Genomic DNA, 22,466 nt, shown 5'->3' with positions numbered 1-22,466 from the left:
GCGCCTGCTCCCGCACAAGGGACAGTGCCGGCAAACTCTCAACCTAATGCTAGTAATCAGAATGATGAAGCTAGACAAGCATTCTATAGCGTGATGAATGATTGGTTTAACCAATACATTCGAACTAATATGGCTGTTCCACAACCTCCATTCCCGAACAAATACTACCCCCGCACCTACAATACCACCGGTAACGGACCAAATAAGGTCACATAAGCCCCAGTTGACAGAATCCGAAAACATGGGGCTACTGAATTTAAGGCTATGGATAGCGATGATGCCGAGCAAGCTGAATTTTGGCTGGACAACACTATCCGGGTACTCGATGAGCTATCTTGTACACCCGATGAATGCCTAAAGTGTGCTATCTCCTTGCTACGTGATTCTGCCTACTATTGGTGGAGTACTCTGACTTCTATTGTGCCCCGAGAGCAAGTAACTTGGGAGTTTTTCCAAACTGAGTTTCGGAAAAAGTATATCAGTCAGAGATTTGTTGATCAAAAACGGAAGGAATTTCTTGAGCTTAAGCAAGGCTCCATGTCGGTTACTGATTACGAGCAAAAATTTGTTAGACTTAGCAAATACGCTCGGGAATGTGTTTCGTCCGAAGCTGTTATGTGTAAACGCTTCGAGGATGGGCTGAATGAAGATATAAAAATGTTCGTTGGCGTTCTTGAAATACAAGAGTTCGTGGTACTTGTTGAACGAGCTTGTAAAGCCGAAGAGCTTAGAAAAGAAAAGCAAAGAGTTGATGAGGGAACTGGAGAGTTTCGTAAAACATCCTCGGGAAGGTCTCTTCAACAGACATCGAAGAGATTTCGAGATGATACGGGCCAGTTTAGAGGCACTTCGGGCCTTTTTAGACGAGATCGTGATCGACCCCCTGTGGGTACACGAGGCACTTCGGTCGCCAGTGTTGGGAATGAATGTCGAGATAGAACGAAGTGTCGATATTGCGGTAAATGGCATTCGGGGAGTTGTAGATTCCCTGACCGCTCCTGTTACAAGTGCGGATCAGTTGACCACTTCATTAAAGATTGCCCGAGGTTGTTTGAACAGAATGAAAATCAGAGTGGGAAACCGGGTGCTACCACTGCTCGAGGTAGACCATCTAGAAATACGGGCAATGCTAGTGGTGGTCAGAGAGGATTTAGAGATGATATAACCAGATCCGAAGCTCGTGCGCCTGCTAGAGCTTATGCTATACGTGCCCGCGAGGATGCTTCTTCGCCTGATGTTATTACCGGTACATTCACTCTCTTTGATACTAATGTAATTGCTTTGATTGACCCCGGTTCTACTCATTCTTGCATATGTGAAACCTTAGCATCCAGTAAGACTTTACCTATTGAGTCTACTGAGTTTGTAATTCGGGTGTCAAATCCCTTGGGTCATTACGTGCTTGTCGACAAAGTGTGTGAGAAATGTCCCCTGGAAATTCGAGGTTCCTGTTTTCCGGCGGACTTGATGCTTTTGCCGTTTGATGAATTTGATGTTATCCTTGGTTTGGATTGGTTGACCGCGCATGATGCGATTGTGAATTGCAAGAGCAAGACTATTGATTTGAGGTGCGCAAATAACGAAGTAGTCCCAATTGAGTCTGCGGACTTGGAGGGGATGCCAGCTGTAATATCAGCAATGTTGGCACAGAAATATGTAAGAAAAGGGTGCGAAGCATACCTTGCGTATGTACTTGATGACAAAGAATTAGAAAAGAAACCCGAATCTGTGCCGGTGGTTTGTGAATACCCGGATGTTTTTCCGGAAGAATTACCGGGTTTACCACCTGTTCGGGAGGTAGAGTTTGGTATTGAGCTTGTACCTGGGACTACGCCGATTTCGATAGCTCCGTATCGTATGGCACCAACTGAGTTAAAGGAGTTGAAAGCTCAGTTGCAAGAACTGACGGATAGAGGTTTCGCTCGACCAAGTTTCTCACCTTGGGGTGCACCAGTATTGTTCGTGAAAAAGAAGGACGGAACCATGAGGTTGTGCATTGACTATCGTCAGCTGAATAAAGTGACGATAAAGAACAAATATCCGTTGCCGCGCATCGATGATTTGTTCGACCAACTGAAGGGAGCCTCAGTGTTCTCAAAAATAGATTTGAGATCGGGCTATTATCAGTTGCGAATCCGAGATTTAGATATTCCCAAAACTGCCTTCAGAACGAGATATGGTCACTACGAATTCTTAGTGATGCCGTTTGGGCTCACTAATGCCCCTGCAGTATTTATGGATTTGATGAATCGGATCTTCAGACTGTATTTGGATCGGTTCGTAGTGGTGTTCATTGATGACATTTTGGTCTATTCAAGAGACGAGACCGAACATGCTGAGCATCTGAGGCTAGTGCTGCAAATTTTGCGGGATAAGCAGTTATATGCTAAGTTCAGTAAGTGTGAGTTCTGGTTAAGAGAGGTTAGCTTCTTGGGTCATGTGGTATCCGCGTCGGGTATTCGAGTTGACCCGAATAAAATTTCAGCCATACTGGACTGGAAACCTCCGAGAAATGTTACTGAAGTTCGGAGCTTTTTGGGGCTCGCCGGTTATTACCGACGATTTGTGAAAGGTTTCTCGATGATAGCCACACCAATGACGAAGCTACTTCAAAAGGATGTTAAGTTCGAGTGGACGGAGAAATGTCAGAAAAGTTTCGACCAACTGAAAACTCGTTTGACTGAAGCTCCAATTTTGGTGCAACCCGAATCAGGTAAAGAGTTTGTCATCTATAGTGACGCATCCCTACTTGGGTTGGGTTGCGTATTGATGCAAGAAGGTCGAGTCGTGGCCTATGCGTCGAGACAATTGAAGCCACACGAGAGGAATTATCCGACCCATGATCTCGAACTAGCTGCCATCGTGTTTGCTTTAAAAATATGGCGACATTGTCTGTTTGGTGAGAAGTGCCATGTATGTTCGGATCACAAAAGTCTCAAATATTTGATGACTCAACGAGACTTGAATCTGCGACAAAGACGTTGGCTTGAGTTGTTGAAAGATTACGAGCTTGTCATTGATTACCACCCGGGAGAGGCTAACATGGTTGCGGACGCCTTAAGCCGGAAGTCATTGTTTGCTTTACGAGCGATGAACGTGCATTTGTCTGTTTTACCAGACAGTGTGTTAGTAGCTGAATTAAAAGCTAAACCATTATTGACTCACCAAATTCGTGAAGCTCAGAAAGTCGATGATGAATTGGTTGCAAAACGGGCTAAGTGTTTTCCGAACGAGGAATCGGAGTTTCAAATTGATGATGATGATTGTTTGAGGTTCAGAAATCGTTTGTGTGTTCCAAGGAATTCGGAACTCATTTCGATGATTCTGAACGAAGCCCATTGTAGCCGAATGTTAATTCACCCGGGGAGTACGAAAATGTACAACAATTTGAAACGTCAATTTTGGTGGCATGGTATGAAACGGGACATCTCTGACTTTGTTTCGAGATGTTTAATATGTCAACAAGTGAAAGCGGAACATCAAGTGCCTTCAGGATTACTCCAGCCGATCATGATACCCGAGTGGAAATGGGATCGAGTCACAATGGACTTTGTGTCCGGACTGCCTTTGTCAGCAAGTGAGAAGGATGCGATATGGGTTATTTTTGATAGACTGACTAAGTCGGCTCATTTCATCCCCGTACGTACGGATTTTTCATTGGATAAACTAGCTGAATTGTACGTTTATCAAATTGTGAGATTACACGGGGTACCTGTTTCTATCGTGTCGAATAGAGATCCGAGATTCACCTCACGATTTTGGAAGAAATTGCAAGAAGCTCTGGGTACCAAGTTGCATTTTAGCACTGCTTTTCACCCCCAAACCGATGGTCAATCCGAGCGGATAATTCAGATACTTGAGGATATGTTGAGATGTTGCATCCTCGAGTTCAGTAGTTCATGGGAACGGTATTTACCTTTGATTGAATTCGCTTACAACAATAGTTTTCAATCAAGTATTAAGATGGCACCTTACGAGGCTTTGTACGGTCGTAAATGCCGTACACCATTGTTTTGGACCGAGCTCGGTGAAAGTAAAATTTTCGGAGTTGATTTGATTAAAGATGCTGAGCAGAAAGTAAAGGTAATCCGTGAAAGTCTGAAGGTAGCCACGGATCGTCAGAAGTCGTACGCAGATTTGAAACGAAAAGACATCGAGTATCAGGTGGGAGACAAAGTGTTCCTTAAGGTTTCACCTTGGAAAAAGATACTCAGGTTCGGCCGTAAGGGCAAGTTGAGCCCAAGATTCATTGGGCCGTACGAAATCTCCGAACGAGTTGGTCCGGTTGCGTATAGATTGATTTTGCCCCTGGAGCTTGAAAAGATTCATGACGTCTTTCATGTTTCGATGCTTCGACGCTATCGATCTGATCCATCGCACATAATTAGCCCATCGGAGGTTGAAATTCAAGTCGACATGAGCTATGAAGAAGAACCGATGCGTATCCTAGCTCGTGAAGTGAAGGAGTTGCGAAACAAAAGAGTTCCGCTAGTAAAGGTGTTATGGCTCAAACTCGGGATCGAGGAAGCTACTTGGGAGACCGAGAGCTCGATGAAAGAACGATACCCAAACCTATTTACCGGTAAGATTTTGGGGACGAAAATTTCTTAAGTGGGGGAGAGTTGTGACAGCCCAAAGTTGACCCTAGTCGGGAAGTGGTTTCGGGACCGCTAAACCGAGTCACCGAAATGTTTGAATGTGATACTTATTGTGTAGAATATGTAATTATGAATGTGTGAAAATTTCAAGCTTCAATTTGGTTGATTTCATGTGAATTTAGTCAATAGGACTTATGTGAGAAAATTCTAAAATGTGATAGGTCAATGTGTGAGGACCTACTAGTGCATGTGGACAAAGGGGGGGACTTGCATGTCAAATTCCCCCCCTAATGAGTAGTGGCCGGCCATGACAAAGAATGATGGGCAAAACATGTCATGAAACATGTTTTGTTAGTGGAAGAATAAAATAAGAAGTATGGGTAATAAAGAAATGGAAACAAAAGAAAAAAAAAAATGTGTGTGTAGTGTTTGTTCCCCCCATTGCCGTGAGCTCAAGAGAAGAAAGGAGAAAAGTTTGTGTTCATCCTTTCTCACCTCCATTCTAGCCTAAATTAGAAAGAAAAAAACAAAGAAAAAAATTTCTCATCCTTTGGTTCATCCTTGGCCAAAAATTTTAAGGAGGAAAGAAGAAGAAAGATGAAGAGATTCGGCCATGCATGTAGCTAGGCTAAGGTATGTTTGATGATGTTTCATGAGATGCATGCATGATTTAGTGGTTAGCTTGAGTTCTACCTAGCCCATGGTCTAAATCTTGCTATGTGATGGAAATGGCACTCGACCATGGATGCATCATTCTTGGTTGATGTTTGATGTTGTGGTGATGAGGTATGAGGATGAGTTAAGATTCGGCCTAGGTGGAGGTTGTGTTAATGCCATTGCATGCAAAATATGAAGCTTGTTAATGATGCATGTGATGATGGCTTGATGATTCTTGAACCTCCTTTTTAGCATTTTTGTGTGAGCACATATGTGCATTGGTTGCTAAAGGGAGAAGAATCGGCTAGCAAGATGTGTGCTAAGGCCGAATGTAACTTTGCATGTTGATGAGCAATGCATGTGTTAAATCGATGAAAAGGGGGAGGATGCTTTACTAGTGGGTATATGTGTGTATTAAATGTTGAAATCGACCCCAAAAATGGACATGCATATTCGGCCAAGGGGAAAGAAATTAGCTAATATGTTGTGTTGATGCATGATTTTTGCATGTATGAGACTTTAATGTCTAATGTATGAATATGGGCTAAGTGCCTTGTGTTCATCTTTTGATGCCTAAATGATGAAATCAATTTATTTGTTTGATTAAGCTCAAGAGCAAAGGGGAAATAAATCCGATAAAGGGAAGGAAAAAGTGGTCGAATAGTTAGCGGGATCGTTCGACAACACCCGAGGTAAGTTCTTGAGTAAGAGAGCTTAAATTTCGACGTGATTAAATCATGCTCTATGTGTGGCTATTGAGCCGAATGTGCAAGGACAATATGTGCCTTGTGTTTGAGTTTCGTAAACGAAAATGAAATATGAATGTGCATGATTAATTGAATGCTGTCCGGGCTAAGTCCCGAAGGCTTTGTGCTAAGTGAATATATCCGGATTAAGATCCGAAGGCCTTTGTGCGAGATACTAAATCCGGGTTAAGTCCCGAAGGCATTCGTGCGAGTTATTAAATCCGGGTTAAGTCCCGAAGGCATTCGTGCGAGTTATTAAATCCGGGTTAAGTCCCGAAGGCATTCGTGCGAGTTGTTAAATCCGGGTTATGTCCCGAAGGCATTGTGTGAGTTACTAAAACCGGGCTATGTCCCGAAGGCATTTGAACGAGGAGCTATATCCGGTTAAATCCCGAAGGTACGTGACTTGGTAATGAATGAGCTTGCTGTAAAATTCCAGCGAATACTCGAAAAACATCCCAATATGGGGATATGTTACGTATGTGTTGAATTTAATCGAGCCCTTACAAATAAATGTTCGCTCAGTTGATAAACGAGCTACCGGCCTTCGGCCAAGTTAGTTTATTGTGTATGTACATAATGGTTGTTAATGTTGTGAAGCAAGTTTGATATCGGTAAATTGCGTATTATGAAATATTCCGTTTAGCTAAATGTGTGCTATTATTTGTGCATGCTGGAATTCCTTGCTCAAACTTACTAAGCATAAATTGCTTACTCGTTACATTGCTCCTCTGTTTTATAGATTTTTGGTTCTCCAGCTATCGGACTCGGGATCTTGAAGTCGAAGTCGCCCACACTATCAAAGGCTCTTTTGGGTACTATTTTGGTTGAATCTTGATATGGCATGTATAGGACTACCCATTGTTGTTTTTTCGAGTACTTTATGAAATGTATAAGTGTTCAGCCATGCGAAAATGGCTTGTAGAAGTGAAGTATGGCATTAGACCATTCGTGTTTATGAATGTATAGATGGTTTCATGATGTAACTATAGTTGGAATGGAAGTGTTGAGCAAATGATCAGCCACTGGAATGGCTAAGTATGATCATATGTGGGCTTATGTATGACAAGGCCCTAGTTGGTCCATGAAACCCCAAATTAGGTAAGGTTTACTTTGAAAACAGAAGCTGATAGCAGCAGTGGTGTGGATTGGAAAAATCACAAGAATTCGTAGAAGTGGAATTAAATAGTGAATAAATTATGTAATCGAACCTTGATGAATCTACTTTCATATGGAAGTAACGAAACAATAATAGGAACAGTACAGTAAGAGATATTCGGGTTCTTGTGGAACAGGGCCAGAACAGTTTCTGGATTCCCTGTTCCGACTTTGGAAATTCACTATAAATTTACCAGAGATAATTAGGGGTCATACCATATATGTATGGATTCCTCTCTGAGTCTAGTTTCCATAGAAACAAACGGCATCAGTATTGAAGCTCTGTGCGGAGAGATATCCCAGTCGTAAGGGGTAAAGGTCAGTGTAGTCGACCCCTGTAACTTGGGAGACTTTGACTAATAAACTGTACTAATTGGCCCAACCAAAAATTCTAGAAAAAAATACATAGGTGGGGACATGAGTCTAGTTTCAGGGAAAAATCACAAAACTGATTTTCGAGTTGTGAAACTCAAGATATAATTTTTGAAGCGACTAGTACTCAGACTGGGCAGTGTCTGGAAAAAAAAATTTTTCAAAGTTTGTTAACATCTCGTGTCCGACTCCGGTGTCGGTCTCGGGTTCGGGGTGTTACAAGTTGAAGGGAGCCACCGTGTTTTCTAAGATTGATTTGAGGTTTGGCTATTATCAGCTGAGGGTTAAAGAGAAAAATGTACCAAAGATTGCATTTCGGACAAGGTATAGGCATTATGAGTTCCTCGTCGTGCCCTTTGGCTTAACTAATGCCCCGGCGATGTTTATGGATTTGATGAACCGTATTTTTTGGCCGTATTTGGATAAGTTCGTAGTGGTCTTTATCAATGATATACTGATTTACTCGCGTGATGAGGGTGAAGACGCTGAGCATCTGAGGATGGTTTTACAAACCTAGAGAGGTAAGCAGTTATACGCCAAGTTCAACAAGAGTGAATTTTGGCTTAAGGAGGTTGGATTCTTAGGACACATTGTGTCGAGAGATGGGATTAGAGCAGATCCGAGCAAGATCTGGGCTATTTTTGAGTGGAAACCACTGAGGAATGTGACAGAGGTTTGAAGCTTTTTGGGTTTGGCCGAATACTATAGACGATTTGTAAACAGATTCTTTACGATAGCTACTCCGATGACAAGGCTGCTGCAAAAAGATGTCAAGTTCGAATGGACCAAAAAGTGCCAACAGAGCTTCAAGAAATTAAAGGCTTTGTTGACCGAAGCCCTAGTGTTAATGCAACTGGAGTCTAGCAATGAGTTTGTGATATATAGTGACACCTCTTTGAATGGTTTGGGGTGCATGCTTATGCAAGAAGGTAAGGTTATAGCTTACGCTTCGAGACAGCTGAAGCCACATGAGAAAAACTACCCGACACACGATCTAGAGTTGGCAACCATCATGTTCGCATTGAAAATTTGGAGACACCATTTGTATGGCGAGAAATGCCGAGTATTTACCAATCACAAAAGTCTCAAGTATTTGATGACTCAAAAGGAGTTGAATCTACAGCAACGAAGGTGGCTAGAGCTAATAAAGGATTATGAGCTGATGATTGTCTATCACCCGGAAAAGGCGATGTAGTCACCGATGCTTTGAGTAGAAAGACATTGTTCGCCTTAAGAGCCATGAATACTCAATTGACTGTGTCTAATGATGGTTCAGCTTTAGCAAAGTTTAGAGCTAGATTGACGTTTCTACAAGAGATCTGTGAAGCTCAAAAAGGTGATAAGGAGTTGCAAGCTAAGATGGCTCAATGCGAGACGGGAAATGAATCCGAATTTTGTATTGATACCGATAGATGTATAATGTTCAAAGATAGAGTTTGTGTACCTAAAGACAACAATCTTATACAAAAGATTCTACGAGAGACACATAGTGGTTGCTTGTCCATCCATCCGGGTAGTGTAAAAATGTACAATGACCTAAAGAAAATGTACTGGTGGTCGGGAATGAAAAGAGACATTTTCAAGTTCGTTTCCAAGTATCTTGTGTGTCAGCAAGTGAAGGCTGAACACCATGTACCTTCGGGTCTACTTCAGCCTATCACGGTTCCCGAGTGGAAGTGGGATCGGATTACTATGGATTTTGTGATGGGTTTGCCATTAAACTAAAAGAAAAAGGATGTTGTTTGGGTTGTTGTGGATAGGCTAACAAATTCGGCGCATTTTATACCAGTTCGTACCGACTACTCCCTTGAGAGATTGGCTGACTTGTACATTTCTGAGATTGTGAGATTGCATGGGGTACACTTGTCGATTATTTTGGATAGGGACCTAAGATTTACCTTGAGGTTTTGGAAAAAGTTACAAGAGGCATTGGGAAAAAAGTTGAGTTTTAGCACAGCATTTGATCCGCAAACTAACGGTCAGTCAGAAAGAGTGATTCAAATTTTAGAAGACATTTTGCAATGTTGTGTTCTCGAATTTCAAGGTAGTTGGGAAAGGTACTTACCATTGGTTGAGTTTGCCTATAACAATAACTATCATTCAAGTTTGAAGATGGCGCCATATGAGGCTTTATATGGGCAGAAATGTCGAATGTCTTTATATTGGACTGAACTCAGAGAGTGTCAGATTCACAAGGTCGATTTAGTCAGAGAGAATGAAGAGAAAGTTAAAGTGATTCTCGACTATTTAAAGACTGCCTCGGATAGGCATAATCCTATGCGGATTTAAAACAGAAAGAGATCGAATTTTCAGTCAGTGATAAAGTGTTTTTGAAAGTATCCCCGTGGAGGAAAGTTCTCAGATGTGGTAGAAGAGACAAGTTGAGTCCTCGTTTCATAGGACCTTATGAAGTTACTGAGAGAGTAGGACTGATTGCCTATCGATTGGCTTTGCCACTAGAATTGGAAAAGATTCACGACGTGTTTCATGTGTCCATGCTACGCTGATATAGATTAGACGCTTCGCATGTGATTGCGCCAATAGAGGTTGAGATTCATCCGGATATGACTTATGGCAAAGAGTCGGTCAAGATTTTGGCTCGAGAAGTCAAACTGTTGAGGAATAAGAGTATAGCACTCGTGAAAGTTTTATGGCATAGACATGGAGTCGAGGAAGCCACATGGGAACCTGAGGAGACTATGAGAGATCAATACCCGAACGTATTCACCGGTAAGATTTTCGAGGACAAAAATCCCTAAGGGGGAGAATTGTAACAGCCCAATTTTGGGGCTAGTCAGAATAGTGGTCTCGGGACCACAAATCTGAAGTCAAAAAAATTATTTTATTATTATTTTGGAGTCATAGCATGTTATTAGTAGTGTATGAAAAATTTGGTGAGTTAATTTTGACGTTTATGAGCCCAATTGCGAAAAAAAGACTAAATTGCATCAAGTAAAAAAGTCTTAAATTGATAGCTAAGGGTGTTAGCTTGGCCGGCCATGGGAGACAAAAAAATTGTTGAAAAGTCAACATTAGGTAAAGGGATGACATAATATGTAATAAAATAATGCCTAAACCTAGCTATCATCTTTTCTTTCTTTCATTTTTCCTTCTCCCATCGATTTTTCAGCTATTTTTAGGGGTTTTGAGCTTAAAAATTTTTAGCAACTTATTCCTCTTGCAAATAAGTGATTAAATACTTTATGTTGATGATTTTTACATTTTTTAACCCTTTGAAGCATAAGCTTTCTATTAAGGGAACTATTTTGCAAAATGGTTGATAGTTCAAAGTTTTGCCATTAACGCATATGTGTAGTTTTCTGAAATTTTATGGAAGAATATGAGTAGTAGATGTGTAATAAACAACTTTTGTAAAGGGATTTCTCATGAAAACCCTAGTATGGACTATTGTGCAGAAGTTGAAAGTTTAATGATAAATGTACGAGATAGTGGATATTTTGGATTGCTATAAGAGTAAAAATGGTTTGGATAGGCTTTTGATAGGAGGAAATTCGATAAAAATTGATTTTCAGACCTAGGAGTAAAATGGTCCTTTTACAAAAGTCTAGGGGCAAAATGATAGATTATTGGGTGCCTAGATCGATAAGGTGACTAAATTTGTGAATTTTTGTTATTATAGATCAAGAAATACCAAATCCAAACTTAGACAGGGGGAAGGCCAAGTAAATTGATTAAACCGTCTAGATACCATATTTTGCAACCGAGGTAAGTTGTATGCAAATATTACAACTACATTGTCATTATATGCGATGAGTTAATTTAGCATGAATTACTTGATTGTGGAAATGAGAAGGCATGATGCTAATTAAGATAGCAAAATTCCCGTTTGAACCATGGGAAATAAATCGGATATCATGCCATGATATATGGACTATTGTGAGCTAGTGTAAGACATGTCTAGGACATGCATTGGCCACATTACGAGAGCTAGTGTAAGACCATGTTTGGGACATGTCATCGGCAGTGAGACGAGAGCTAGTGTAAGACATGTTTGGGACATGCATCAGCCTCGAGATGTAAGCCAGTGTAAGACATGTCTGAGACATGCATCGACTACGAGTTAAGCTAGTGTAAGACATGGCATCGGCATCCTATCCCATGTTAAGGTTTATTGAATATCCGGTAATGTTCTGAATGGTTCAACAATGAGAGTTATGGTTTAAAATTTAGAGAAAAGTATAATCGTGTTGTGAGTGGTACAGGTACCTATCCAGCATGTATGAGACATGAGTTCAAAACATATTATATGGTGTGTAGTGGGATGTGATGGGTAAGTTGTGCTTATAACTATATTATATTAAGAGCATGTTGATGAATGGTATAGTTGTTGCTATGTATTTGCATGCTTCTTACTAAGCTTTATGCTTACTCCCTCTCTTTTCCATTTTCTTATTGTGTTGCCTACATAGCTCGAGAATCATCGGAAGTCGGAGGTTACGATCACACTATCATTTTGAACACTCGGTATAGTTAGAATTCTTGTTTTTGCGTATGGCATGTATAGGGCTTAGACTTTAATATTTTGTGTCATTGAGAAATTAGCGAAATGTGTTGGCTTGGGATAAATCCCTTTATTTTGTATAAGGCCATGGATAAGGGTCAATACTCATTTTGATATTTATAATTGAAGATGATATTTTCATAGATGAGTAAATTGCACAAATGAAATGTTGTCCATTGTGGCTATTTTGGCTATGTGATGTATCTTTGTATTGCATAGAGTGATTTTATGCAGGTTATGAATGCAAGGGTGGCAAAGAGGCTTGGTAAATAGCCTCATTTTGTCCACACGGATAGGCACACGAGCGTGTGTCTAGGCTGTGTCTAACACACGGCCTGCCACATGGGTGTGTGATCCGCCCATGTGTCCCTTGCACGTAAAAATTGCATGTCAGTATGCATGATAGTAAACACACAGGCAGAGACACGACCATGTGTCTCAGCCGTGTGAAGGGCATGGCCTAGCACACGGGAGTATGCCTTGGTCGTGTGACCCTTATGAATTGCTGGGGTCAAAAATAGAATGTCCAGGTTTTTGCACATAGACGTGTCATGGTCGTGTGAAGGACACGGGCCAGGGACACGAGCGTGTGCCAAGCCGTGTGAAAACCCCTGTAGGTGTGAATTTAGAATTAATTCCACACGGGTGAAGGACATGAGCGTGTCTCTGTATTGCTTAGGCCGTGTGAGCCACAAGGGCCAACAGCACAACCATGTCGAATTGGTCACACGGGCGTGTTGCCCCTCCCATATGGGCGTGTGCCCCCTGTGTCTAGCAAAAATTTTTTCTAGTTCGTGGAAAGATTCGAATCATTCCCGAATGGTTTTAAATGAACGATTGGAACCTCATAGGCCTTTATTATGGAGTTTTCGATTTAGATTGAAAAAGTTTTAAATTTGAACGAATTAGGTAACGCCTTGTATTCCGTCCCGGCGTAGGGTACGGGTGTGGGGTGTTACAAGGGGTGTTACATTTATTCTCTTTTTCTTTTCTTTACACTATATTTTCATCCTAATTGTTGATAATTATTTTTTTCTCGAATCAAATCATCTTTCATTCAATCATTATTTCTATCAATTTTGCAATTGTCATCAATAGCATCCCTACCTTTGCCAATAATCGGTAAGTACATCTCGTTCCTGGTGTTTAGATCTCGATTTTTTTGTAATATTTCTATCTAACTCTAATATTATGTTCTATTAAACAATCATTTTCGGTTCTTGTCAAATCTTTCGATAATCTTGATAAATCTTGAAATCAATCATTAACTTATGTATAAATGTCATTTGAAGGACCCAATTTAGGTGAATCAAATCAGATTTAGGTGAATGATGTGTGTTCTTTTACAAGTGAATCGAGGCAAAATCGTGCCTAGGATACGGCCACATGGGCGTGTGGACTACATGGCCCCACTCACAACCATGTGCTTTTGAAACCTTAGGATAGTTCAAATCTCACACAACCAAGATCCCTCTACACGACCTGCCACACAATAGTGCCTCCCCTATAGCTTGATTTTGTAATTTCCACACGATCACTGTCTGTCCCCTCTACACAGTCTATAGCATCCAACATGGCCTTGCCACATAGTTGTGTGCTCCTATTTTTCAAATTTTACAATTTTTTCCTAGAATTTTAATATTTGTTCAGTTTAGTCCCTAAATGGTTTTTGAATTATTTTTAGTGTTTAAACTATTCAATTAAGTCCCTGATAGCACAAATAATGCTAGAATGCATGATCAAATTGGCTGAAGTGATGTTATATATATTTGCATGAATTGTGAATGATATATATGTTTATTGTATCTGTAGTTGTAATTATTGTACGTACAACCTACCTTATGTTATCGTTAAATCGAACACATGATAATCATGTCTTTGGCTACTGTATTGAATTATTATAAGCCTAATATTTGTCACTATATCAAACTGTTAAAAACCTATTAAGTGTTATTGTATTAATCTATTTTGAGCATGTCATATTGCATTGCATGGGGTGGAACGTTATGAACGAAGAAAGTATTGGAAATTTATCTACATTATTTTGTTGTGTTTCCATTGCCATAGGCAAATTCCATCTGCGATGATCTTGTTGTGTTCCCACATCCATAGGCAGATTCCATCTGCGGCATTTTTGTTGTGCAATCACAACCTAGTGACAATTATTACCTACAAACATGTTGTACATTCATAGCCAATGGCAGATTTTACCTGCATCATTTTGCTGTGTATCCACAGCCATAAGCAAATTCCATTTGCAGTGTTCTGCTTTGTGTCCACAACCATTGGGAGCTAATTGGCAAACTATTGGTAGTTAAACCACAATCTGGTGTAAACCACAATCTGGTGTGTTGGTGGTTGGAGTTCAAGGGAACTCCCATTGTGATGTGTAGCGGTGGGGTAGGATTTTTTCTATTAAAACCGAAATTGTATGGCATCCACAAAAACATGTGCATACAAAACTGGAATTTCTAACATGGCAAATATATATGTGTATTGTTGAATGATCTGAAACATCTATATTCTGATATTGCCATTGTAAATTATTTCCGCGTGACATATTTTCATATGCCTAATCATTTGTACTAATTATCTTGTGATTGAACTCACACTGAGTGTCATAGCTCACTCCCCCAGGTTAGGATAGGGACGCGACATTCGAAGGGTCTCAGCTCGAATTTTAGTTAATAAAATATTTTAGGATTATTATTTGATATTTTAATTATTCAGAGATTATATTATTTTATTTTGAATTGTGGCATGTGACTTAGGATTTGTTTTATTTTAGCATGCATGATTTTTAATTTGATTTTAGGATATCGAAATATGAATATTAATTAATTGTGCATGAACTTCGATTTTTTATTAAAAATACAAATAATTATCACTTTTCCGCTGCTAAATTATAATTAAGAATTTTGAGTAGTAAATAAAGTAGTAATTAACTAAATTTTCTTCCAAAGATAAACAAATATTTTAAAATGATTGTTTTCAAAATTCCAATAGCTTACCGGGCCATTTCGGTGGCTAATATAGTCTTTCGAATTAGAGTCTAACATCTAAGCCGAATTGAAGAAGTTAAAGAAATACTACAAACACAAACTTCAAACAAATTGAAAAAAAATTCAAAAACACAAATAATTAAAATAATTGATTAGTTTTTGTCAAAATATCTAGATTATCCTTAACTTTTAATACCTAAATTTCTTTTACTTCTAATGACTTCCAATTGAATTGATTTTATATTATATATATATATATATATGAGATTTGCAATTGAATTTATAATGTGACGTGAATAAAGTGAAAAAGAAAGTTGATATGAAAGTAAGGAAATTGAGCTGATGGCGACAGTATTAAAATGGAGTTAATAATATAAAAAATTTATATAACGAATTTAGAAAATAAAATAAAAATATCGGAAGATATTTTTGGTATCGAATGTAATATATTTTATCCAGGATGGCAACGATTTAGGTGAGGATGTTATATTTATATATATATATTAAGATACAATTTTTTGTTTTACATTATTATAACTAATAAAAAATATATACACTAAAAAGTAAATTTAACTTATTTTAAAATCAAATAATATTAATTTTATATTAAATTAAAATATATTATAAATTTTTATATTTTTCACAAATTTAAAATTTAATTTATGTATTTTTATTTTTAAGAATTTAGTTATTTACTTTTTAAATATTAAATTTTAAATTCAATTATTAATACTGTTAATTCTTTTTTGCTAGATTTATTGAGGTGATATTTTGAAATAATAAAAAAATTCAGTAAAAAAAATTTAGGTTGTAATGCTTCTAAGCTCAAAAACTTAATTTTATTTAAATTTTCGAAATTTAAAAAATGAAGAGAATAAATTTTTAAAAGTAATTTTAAATTTTAAAAAATATATAAGTGGTAAAAATGTTCCGTCCTAGAGACCAAAATTAATTTAAGATATAATAAAAAAATTTAAGATTTGATTATGATGGAGTGCAAAATTTTGATATCCATTAGGTTTTTCTTCTTCTTTACTGCCATCAAAATAAGAAACCGTATTTCTCCAACTGAACTAAAAACAGTTACTATCGTTCCCGCTAAAAATAACGGAAATCAACCCCCCCCCCCAAACCATCGGGCTCTTCATTTCCAGATACCACGCGCCTCCCTTCACTTCCCTATAAACACCCCCTCCACTCTCTTCCTCCCTTTCTCGTTCCTCCAAAATTTTCAAGAATCCAAACAACTTGCTCTGTGTTTGAAATGGCGGTTATTTCTCTGAATCTCATTATTTCACTCACCCTCTCTTTCCTCTCCCTCTCCCACTCCACTTACCTCCCTACTCTCACCTCCACCATAGCCGGCGACACCACTCTTCCACCCCCACCCCCTCCATTACTGCCGCTCTTTCCAGTCTCTCCATCGCCCCAACCACCTAACGAAGATTTCCCCGGCCAAGGGATCTTCTCTCATACTTCCGTCCTACCTCCAATCCTCTCTCATCTCGGCTTCAACGAACTAGCCACCGCCGCTCTTTCTCTCTTCAGTGACTCCGCCACCTCCACCGCCACCGGTTGGTCCGGTCCTTACACTATCTTTGCTCCGTTTGATTCCTCTGTCCTTACATGCATTTCTTGCTCCACCCCTTCCCTCCTCCGAGAACACATGGTTCTCGGTCTCTTCCCTAGCGATTACCTTCGAAAACTCCCCTTTGGTACCAAAATGGAAACTCTCAGTCCTGGCCGTTGTATAACCGTTACTTCCACTTCCACCGTCCAAAATGATCCCACGATGTACAAAATCTTCATCGTCGGAGTTGAAATCACTCATCCGGATCTCTTCAACAACGGCCTAATCATAATCCACGGCCTCCAAGGCTACATCTCACAGCTATCGCCTTTCTCTTGTGACGTTGAACGGATGACCTCACTCTCTTTCCCCTCCAACTACGATCGTAGCCGCAATAACCAACTTTCTCCGCAGCAACATGCCGCTCTGATGCGATTCATGTTTCGCGACGTGATCCTAAGGCTGAGAAATAGCGGCTTCTCCGTTCTCTCGCTCGCTCTGAAACTCAAGTATGCCGAACTCGTTTCTCTCAGAAACGTCACAATCTTCGCTCTTGATGACGTTTCAATCTTCTCCGGTTCGTACTCTTACATAAACAGTGTAAGGCTACATATCGTGCCGAACCAGTTTTTGACTATTGCGGATCTGGAGAGACTTCCAGTGGGAGCCACGTTGACGACGTTGGATAGAGAGCAGAGTTTGGTGATGACGACGGCAGGAGGGGTTTTGAATAAGCAAATGATAAGGATCAACTATATGAGCATCAAGGTTGCTGATATGATGAAGAATTTGAATGTTATAGTGCATAGCCTTTACTTGCCCTTTCCTCATGTTACTCCGATGACGGCGACGACTGATTTGATGTTAGGTGGTGAAGATCCAATGTCGACGGTGCCGGTGCCAGTGCCTGTGCCACCGGGAACAGACGAGGCTTGTGATGCTCTGGACGAGCAAGGTAAATGTGAAATGAGGCAGGTAAATCATGTGACGACACATGTCAATCCACATTATATACCGCAGGTTGAAGATCACCATGGCCTTTGAAATGTCTCTGATGTGCTGATGTGTGTGAACTGAATTGCAGGTATGCCTTCTAATATTCTAGCTTTGGTTCACTGTTGTTAAGCTGTGATTAGTCAAATGAGTGAAAGTTTGTTAAGTCAGTTTTTGATTAAGAAAAGTTTGTTTGGATGGGGAGTTGTTGTAAATAAGACACAGGACGTATCCCTCTCTTTTTCTAAAGGAGACTATTGCATAATTCCTGAAGGAGTACTAATGACTTGGATGTCAGACTTAAGAAGATTCATATTGTTTTGTCCTTTTTCTCTTTTTTTTTTCTCAAAATTTTATAATTTTCATAACAAAAACGTATAACAATTAAATGTTATGTCATAATGCCCCCCCCAAAAAAAAAATGAAACAAAATTGTTGGGATAAATTGCATAAACCCATCTGATAGTAGAGTTGGGGCTTGCAAGGACAAATTTATTATACAAAGATAAAACTCGTTGAGAGTTTTTGCTGACTCGAGTAATTAAATGATTGACATTTAAATATATCTAAGAAATCCTTAAAAAATTAATTAAATCTTTGGACTTAACTTGCACTCAAGATTACTTACTGTTAATCCAAAAATTAATTAAGTTCTTCGGTTTTTTGTCTTTGATCAAATAAACTAATTAAGTTTATTGACATGGCAAAAGAAAGCAATGAAAATTTGCCTCATCTAATTCACGTACAAAATTGATGACGTTGAATATCAGAAAAAAATATGACATGAAAATATCTAGATAATATCTTATTAAATATAAAATTAAATTAAATTATTTACAATTAAAGGAAAATTAAATAGACTAAAGCTAATTAAATGGATAGGATTTCGACACTCAACAACCAAAACCAATTTAGGAGAAAATAGTAACTTTGTGAACCCTAAATTAAAACTTCTATTTGGATAGCACATTACAATAGTTATTTATTCCCAAAACTTTAGTGGTTTTGATCGGATTTAAATTGTGGTAGGGTCGTGTTTATCGCAATTGCAGTTATAATAGAAGTTATCCTCGTCATTGCAAGTATTGTGATAGTATTTTTTTTTAAATTCACAAATTTTATCGTAAAAAATAACAATTATAATTATAATTATAATTATAATTATAAAAAGTTATTTTTAATTTTTTTAAAGTTATTTGTAACACTTTATAAATTATAATAATATATTTGCATCATTAAAGTGATGTTTATTTAAGGGTTTCTACAAATAATGTATTAACTATTAACAATTAAAAAAGAATATTCATATTAAATGTAAAACATTCTATGCTTGAAATCTTTTAAAATATCATAATTAAAAAATTTTCATATCCTACATATAGTGGTACAACACAATTTCACGACATAGTGTAATGACGAGCCAAACAAATCTCACTTTCATTTTAAAATACCATAACTAAAAAAAATATAGTAAATTCATATTAAATGTCAAACATTCATCATATGTTATAAGTTAAAAAAAAATTAAAATATCATAATTAAAAAAATTAATTGCAAATGATGATACAACTCAATTTCACCACATAGTGGAATGGTGAGTGAGATCAAATACTTCACCCTTACTTTGAAAGCTACTTGACCCGATTCTCGTGGTCTTTGTCAAAAAATATAGCCATAAAATTTTTTTCCTTGATCTTGATAAAATTGAGGTGGAGGGTATATTTGAGGTGGAGGGTATATTTGAGGTTGATGATACATATGAGGTGCACGTGGTTAATGATACTAAGTGTCAAAGCTAGCATATTTTAGCCTCATTCTTAGTTCATTATTGGGTGATTATCTGACATTAATTGTCAATTATATACTCCTAATCTTTTATATTCATGTTTTTTATGCTTAGTAGGGTGCTTGGAAGCAATAGGAGTGAAAAATGGTGGAAATTAAAACTTTGGAGCATTTCAGAAGCTGTGCAAATGCAACAAATTTTCACACAGGTAATCCACATGATCATGTGAATTTATATAGTTGTGTGTCCTGGGTGTGTCAATCTCAGGAACTATGTGCATTGACGACTACAAGTTATGCTTTTTAGGGTTTTTAGCACTTTAAAAGGATATATATAGGGAAATAAAAGGAAAAAGAGGCAGCCACCAAGGGAGAGCACGAAAATTACCTTGAGAACACCATTGAAGTTAATTTCCAAGCAATTTTCCACCAAGATTCAAGAGTCCAAGTTGATTTTCAAGGGAGTTCTCATGGATTTCTTTTATTTTAGTGGTTATATTGTATTTTTGGTGTTTACTCTTTCCATTATGAACTAATTCTCTTAATACCTAAGGGAGATGATCCCTAGGATGGATTCTATTGTTTGATTTCTATTTTAATGCAATAAGATCTTAGTCTCTTTGTTTTCAATTATGAATGCTTTACTAAAGTGTTAATCCATGTTTGCTGTGCATAAGTCTGAGTTTAAATAGACTTTTCTTGTGATTAGATCTTGCATAACTAAATAGGGCTGCATGCAATCCTAGAAATAGGATGACATAAATCTATCGGATTAAAGTCAAATCTAATAAGGGGATCCATAGAGCAAATTAATGCAACAATAGGAGTTTTAATTAGAAGGAAATTTCAGTTAATCAACCTAGAGTTAGTTGCTCTTATGCTTGAAAGAGATATTAGCATAAATTAAGGATTTCTACGGATCAAAGAGCAAAAAAAAAAAACTGCATAAATTAGATTGAGAATTGTAGATGAAATCTTGGTGAATTCTTACATGGGTATTGCTTTGTTACTTGGTTAATACTTGATTGTTTTTGTGTTTCATTTTTTGGGCATTCAATTGTTAATGTAGCTCGTTTGATTTAATTTTAATCAATCCTTTGAATTATCAAGATAAATAATAGAAATGTGATAATTACTAGTAATTGTAGTCCTTGAGGGAACGATATTTGTACTCACCATAGCGACACCATTAATTGATAAGTGCACTTCCCTTGGTCAATTTATTAGTTAGTTTAGTGGGCATCAAGTTTTTTGGCATCGTTCCTGGGAACTAGGATATTAGGAAAATCTTATTTTTGTTAATTTGACCACTTTTTTAAAAATTTTATTTTATGTTATTTTGTTTTTTAGTTTACTTTTGAGATATTGATTGGCTCTCATTTGGTTTTTGATAGATACTTTTTGTTTATGACTAGACGCAACCAATTGGAACCAATCATTTTTTAAAGTGAGATTGAAAGAACTACTCGCAGAAATTGAAAAGAGGTTAAAGAAGCAAGGCAAGGTCAACATCAGATTATCATAGACAATCAAAAGGAAGAAGATATTATTGATAAATGAAAGATCTTCCATTACTTATGTATGAATATGCTAAGTAAACTCCGACTGGGCTGAGTCTAGTATCATTAGATTGAATGTTGCTACAAATAACTATGAGATCAAGCCAAATACATTTCACATGGTGCCACAGAATGTTCAGTTTGATAGGTTACAAGATGAAGATCCAAATGCTTATTTAGCAAATTTCTTAGAGATATGTGACACTTTCAAGCTCATTTAGTAGTGGTTGAATTCACTTCACGGGTTTCCATCACTACTTGGGCTCAGATGATAGAGAAGTTTTTATTAAAGTATTTTCTATCGACCAAGACAACCAAGCTGAGGAATGATATCTATTCATTTTCCCAATTGGAGCGTGAGACACTTTATGACAACTAGGGGGGATTTAAATATCGCTTGAGAATGTGCCTTCATCATGGTCTACCTTTATGGCTTCAAGTTCAAACCTTCTATAATGGTTTAAGTCCCTTAACTAGGCAAATAATTGATACAATAGCTGGGGCAACATTGAATAAGAAAACACTTGAGGCAGCTCAAGAGTTTATTGAAGAGATGATATTGAATAATTATTAGTGGTAAGTCACAAGAGCAAAGTCTACCAAATCACCTAGTGTTTATGATGTAGATATAGTTACTATGTTGGCAAGTTAGGTTGAAGATCTTGGTAGAAAGATAGATTGTTTAAGTGTAAGGAAGCAAGTGACTCTTGTGATGCAATGTGATGTGACTGGAGCGGGTATGATTAGTCAGTATTGCTTACCTTTGAAGTCTAACATGGAACATGATCAAGTTGACTTTATCTGTAATAATTCCAAACCTCAGAATAACCCTTGTAGCAATACCTATAACCCAGGATGGAGAAATCATTCAAACTTCTCCTAGAGTGGCAAAAGGAATCAAAAATTACAACCCCCTCCTGGTTTTCAGCAACCTCATCAACAAGAGAAGAAGCCAAATGTTGAACAGATATTGGTTAAATTCATTTCAATTTCAAAAACTAGATTTCAGAACATTGAAGCAGCTTTAAGGAATCAACAGGTATATATTTAGCCTGAGTATCGATACTCGAGAAATGGTATCGATAACAAAATGAGCTACTAACTTCCTGCACATTTGTAACATCATTGAGGTAACGATGCTAATAGGGATATCGATACCTCTGCATAAGATAACAAAAATAATACCAAAACAGGACACAACCATACATATTCCAAAACATCATGCATGTGTAACTTCAAAATTTAGCATCAAAAGTAGCAAAATTTACAGTTCGATGCACTATCAATAATTTAAGCTAAGCAACCCAACGAATTAATATCGAATGTCCATAATTCCTAAGAGTAATAATATCAAGCCATCATCTAAAACATCATGGCAATAAACAATAAAAAGTTCTACCATATTGCCTTATTCACATAGTGTAAAATAACAACTATAAATCACATTGTAATACTAACAGCCTGCGAAGGTTTAAAATGGAATGGGTGAGCTTAAATAAGCTTA

General features: G+C 37.8%; 1 protein-coding gene across 1 annotated transcript; it reads left to right on the top strand.

Annotated features, from left to right (window-relative positions):
- Positions 1-16,239: 16,239 nt before the first annotated feature.
- Positions 16,240-17,931, top strand: LOC107939102 (fasciclin-like arabinogalactan protein 21). Its single transcript, XM_016872383.2, has one exon. It carries the CDS (start codon positions 16,320-16,322, stop codon positions 17,667-17,669), a length of 1,350 nt encoding a protein of 449 aa, XP_016727872.1. The 5' UTR covers positions 16,240-16,319; the 3' UTR covers positions 17,670-17,931.
- The last annotated feature ends 4,535 nt before the right edge of the window (positions 17,932-22,466 follow it).

Source organism: Gossypium hirsutum, chromosome A12 (assembly GCF_007990345.1).
Source record: "Gossypium hirsutum isolate 1008001.06 chromosome A12, Gossypium_hirsutum_v2.1, whole genome shotgun sequence".
NCBI classification, from domain to species: domain Eukaryota; kingdom Viridiplantae; phylum Streptophyta; class Magnoliopsida; order Malvales; family Malvaceae; genus Gossypium; species Gossypium hirsutum.
Note: the sequence above shows the minus strand (reverse complement) of the source record. Positions and strands in the feature narration are given on the sequence as shown.

Coding starts and splice junctions, on each gene's coding strand:
- LOC107939102 (XM_016872383.2), top strand. CDS start 16,320: ATGGCGGTTATTTCTCTGAATCTCATTATTTCACTCACCCTCTCTTTC.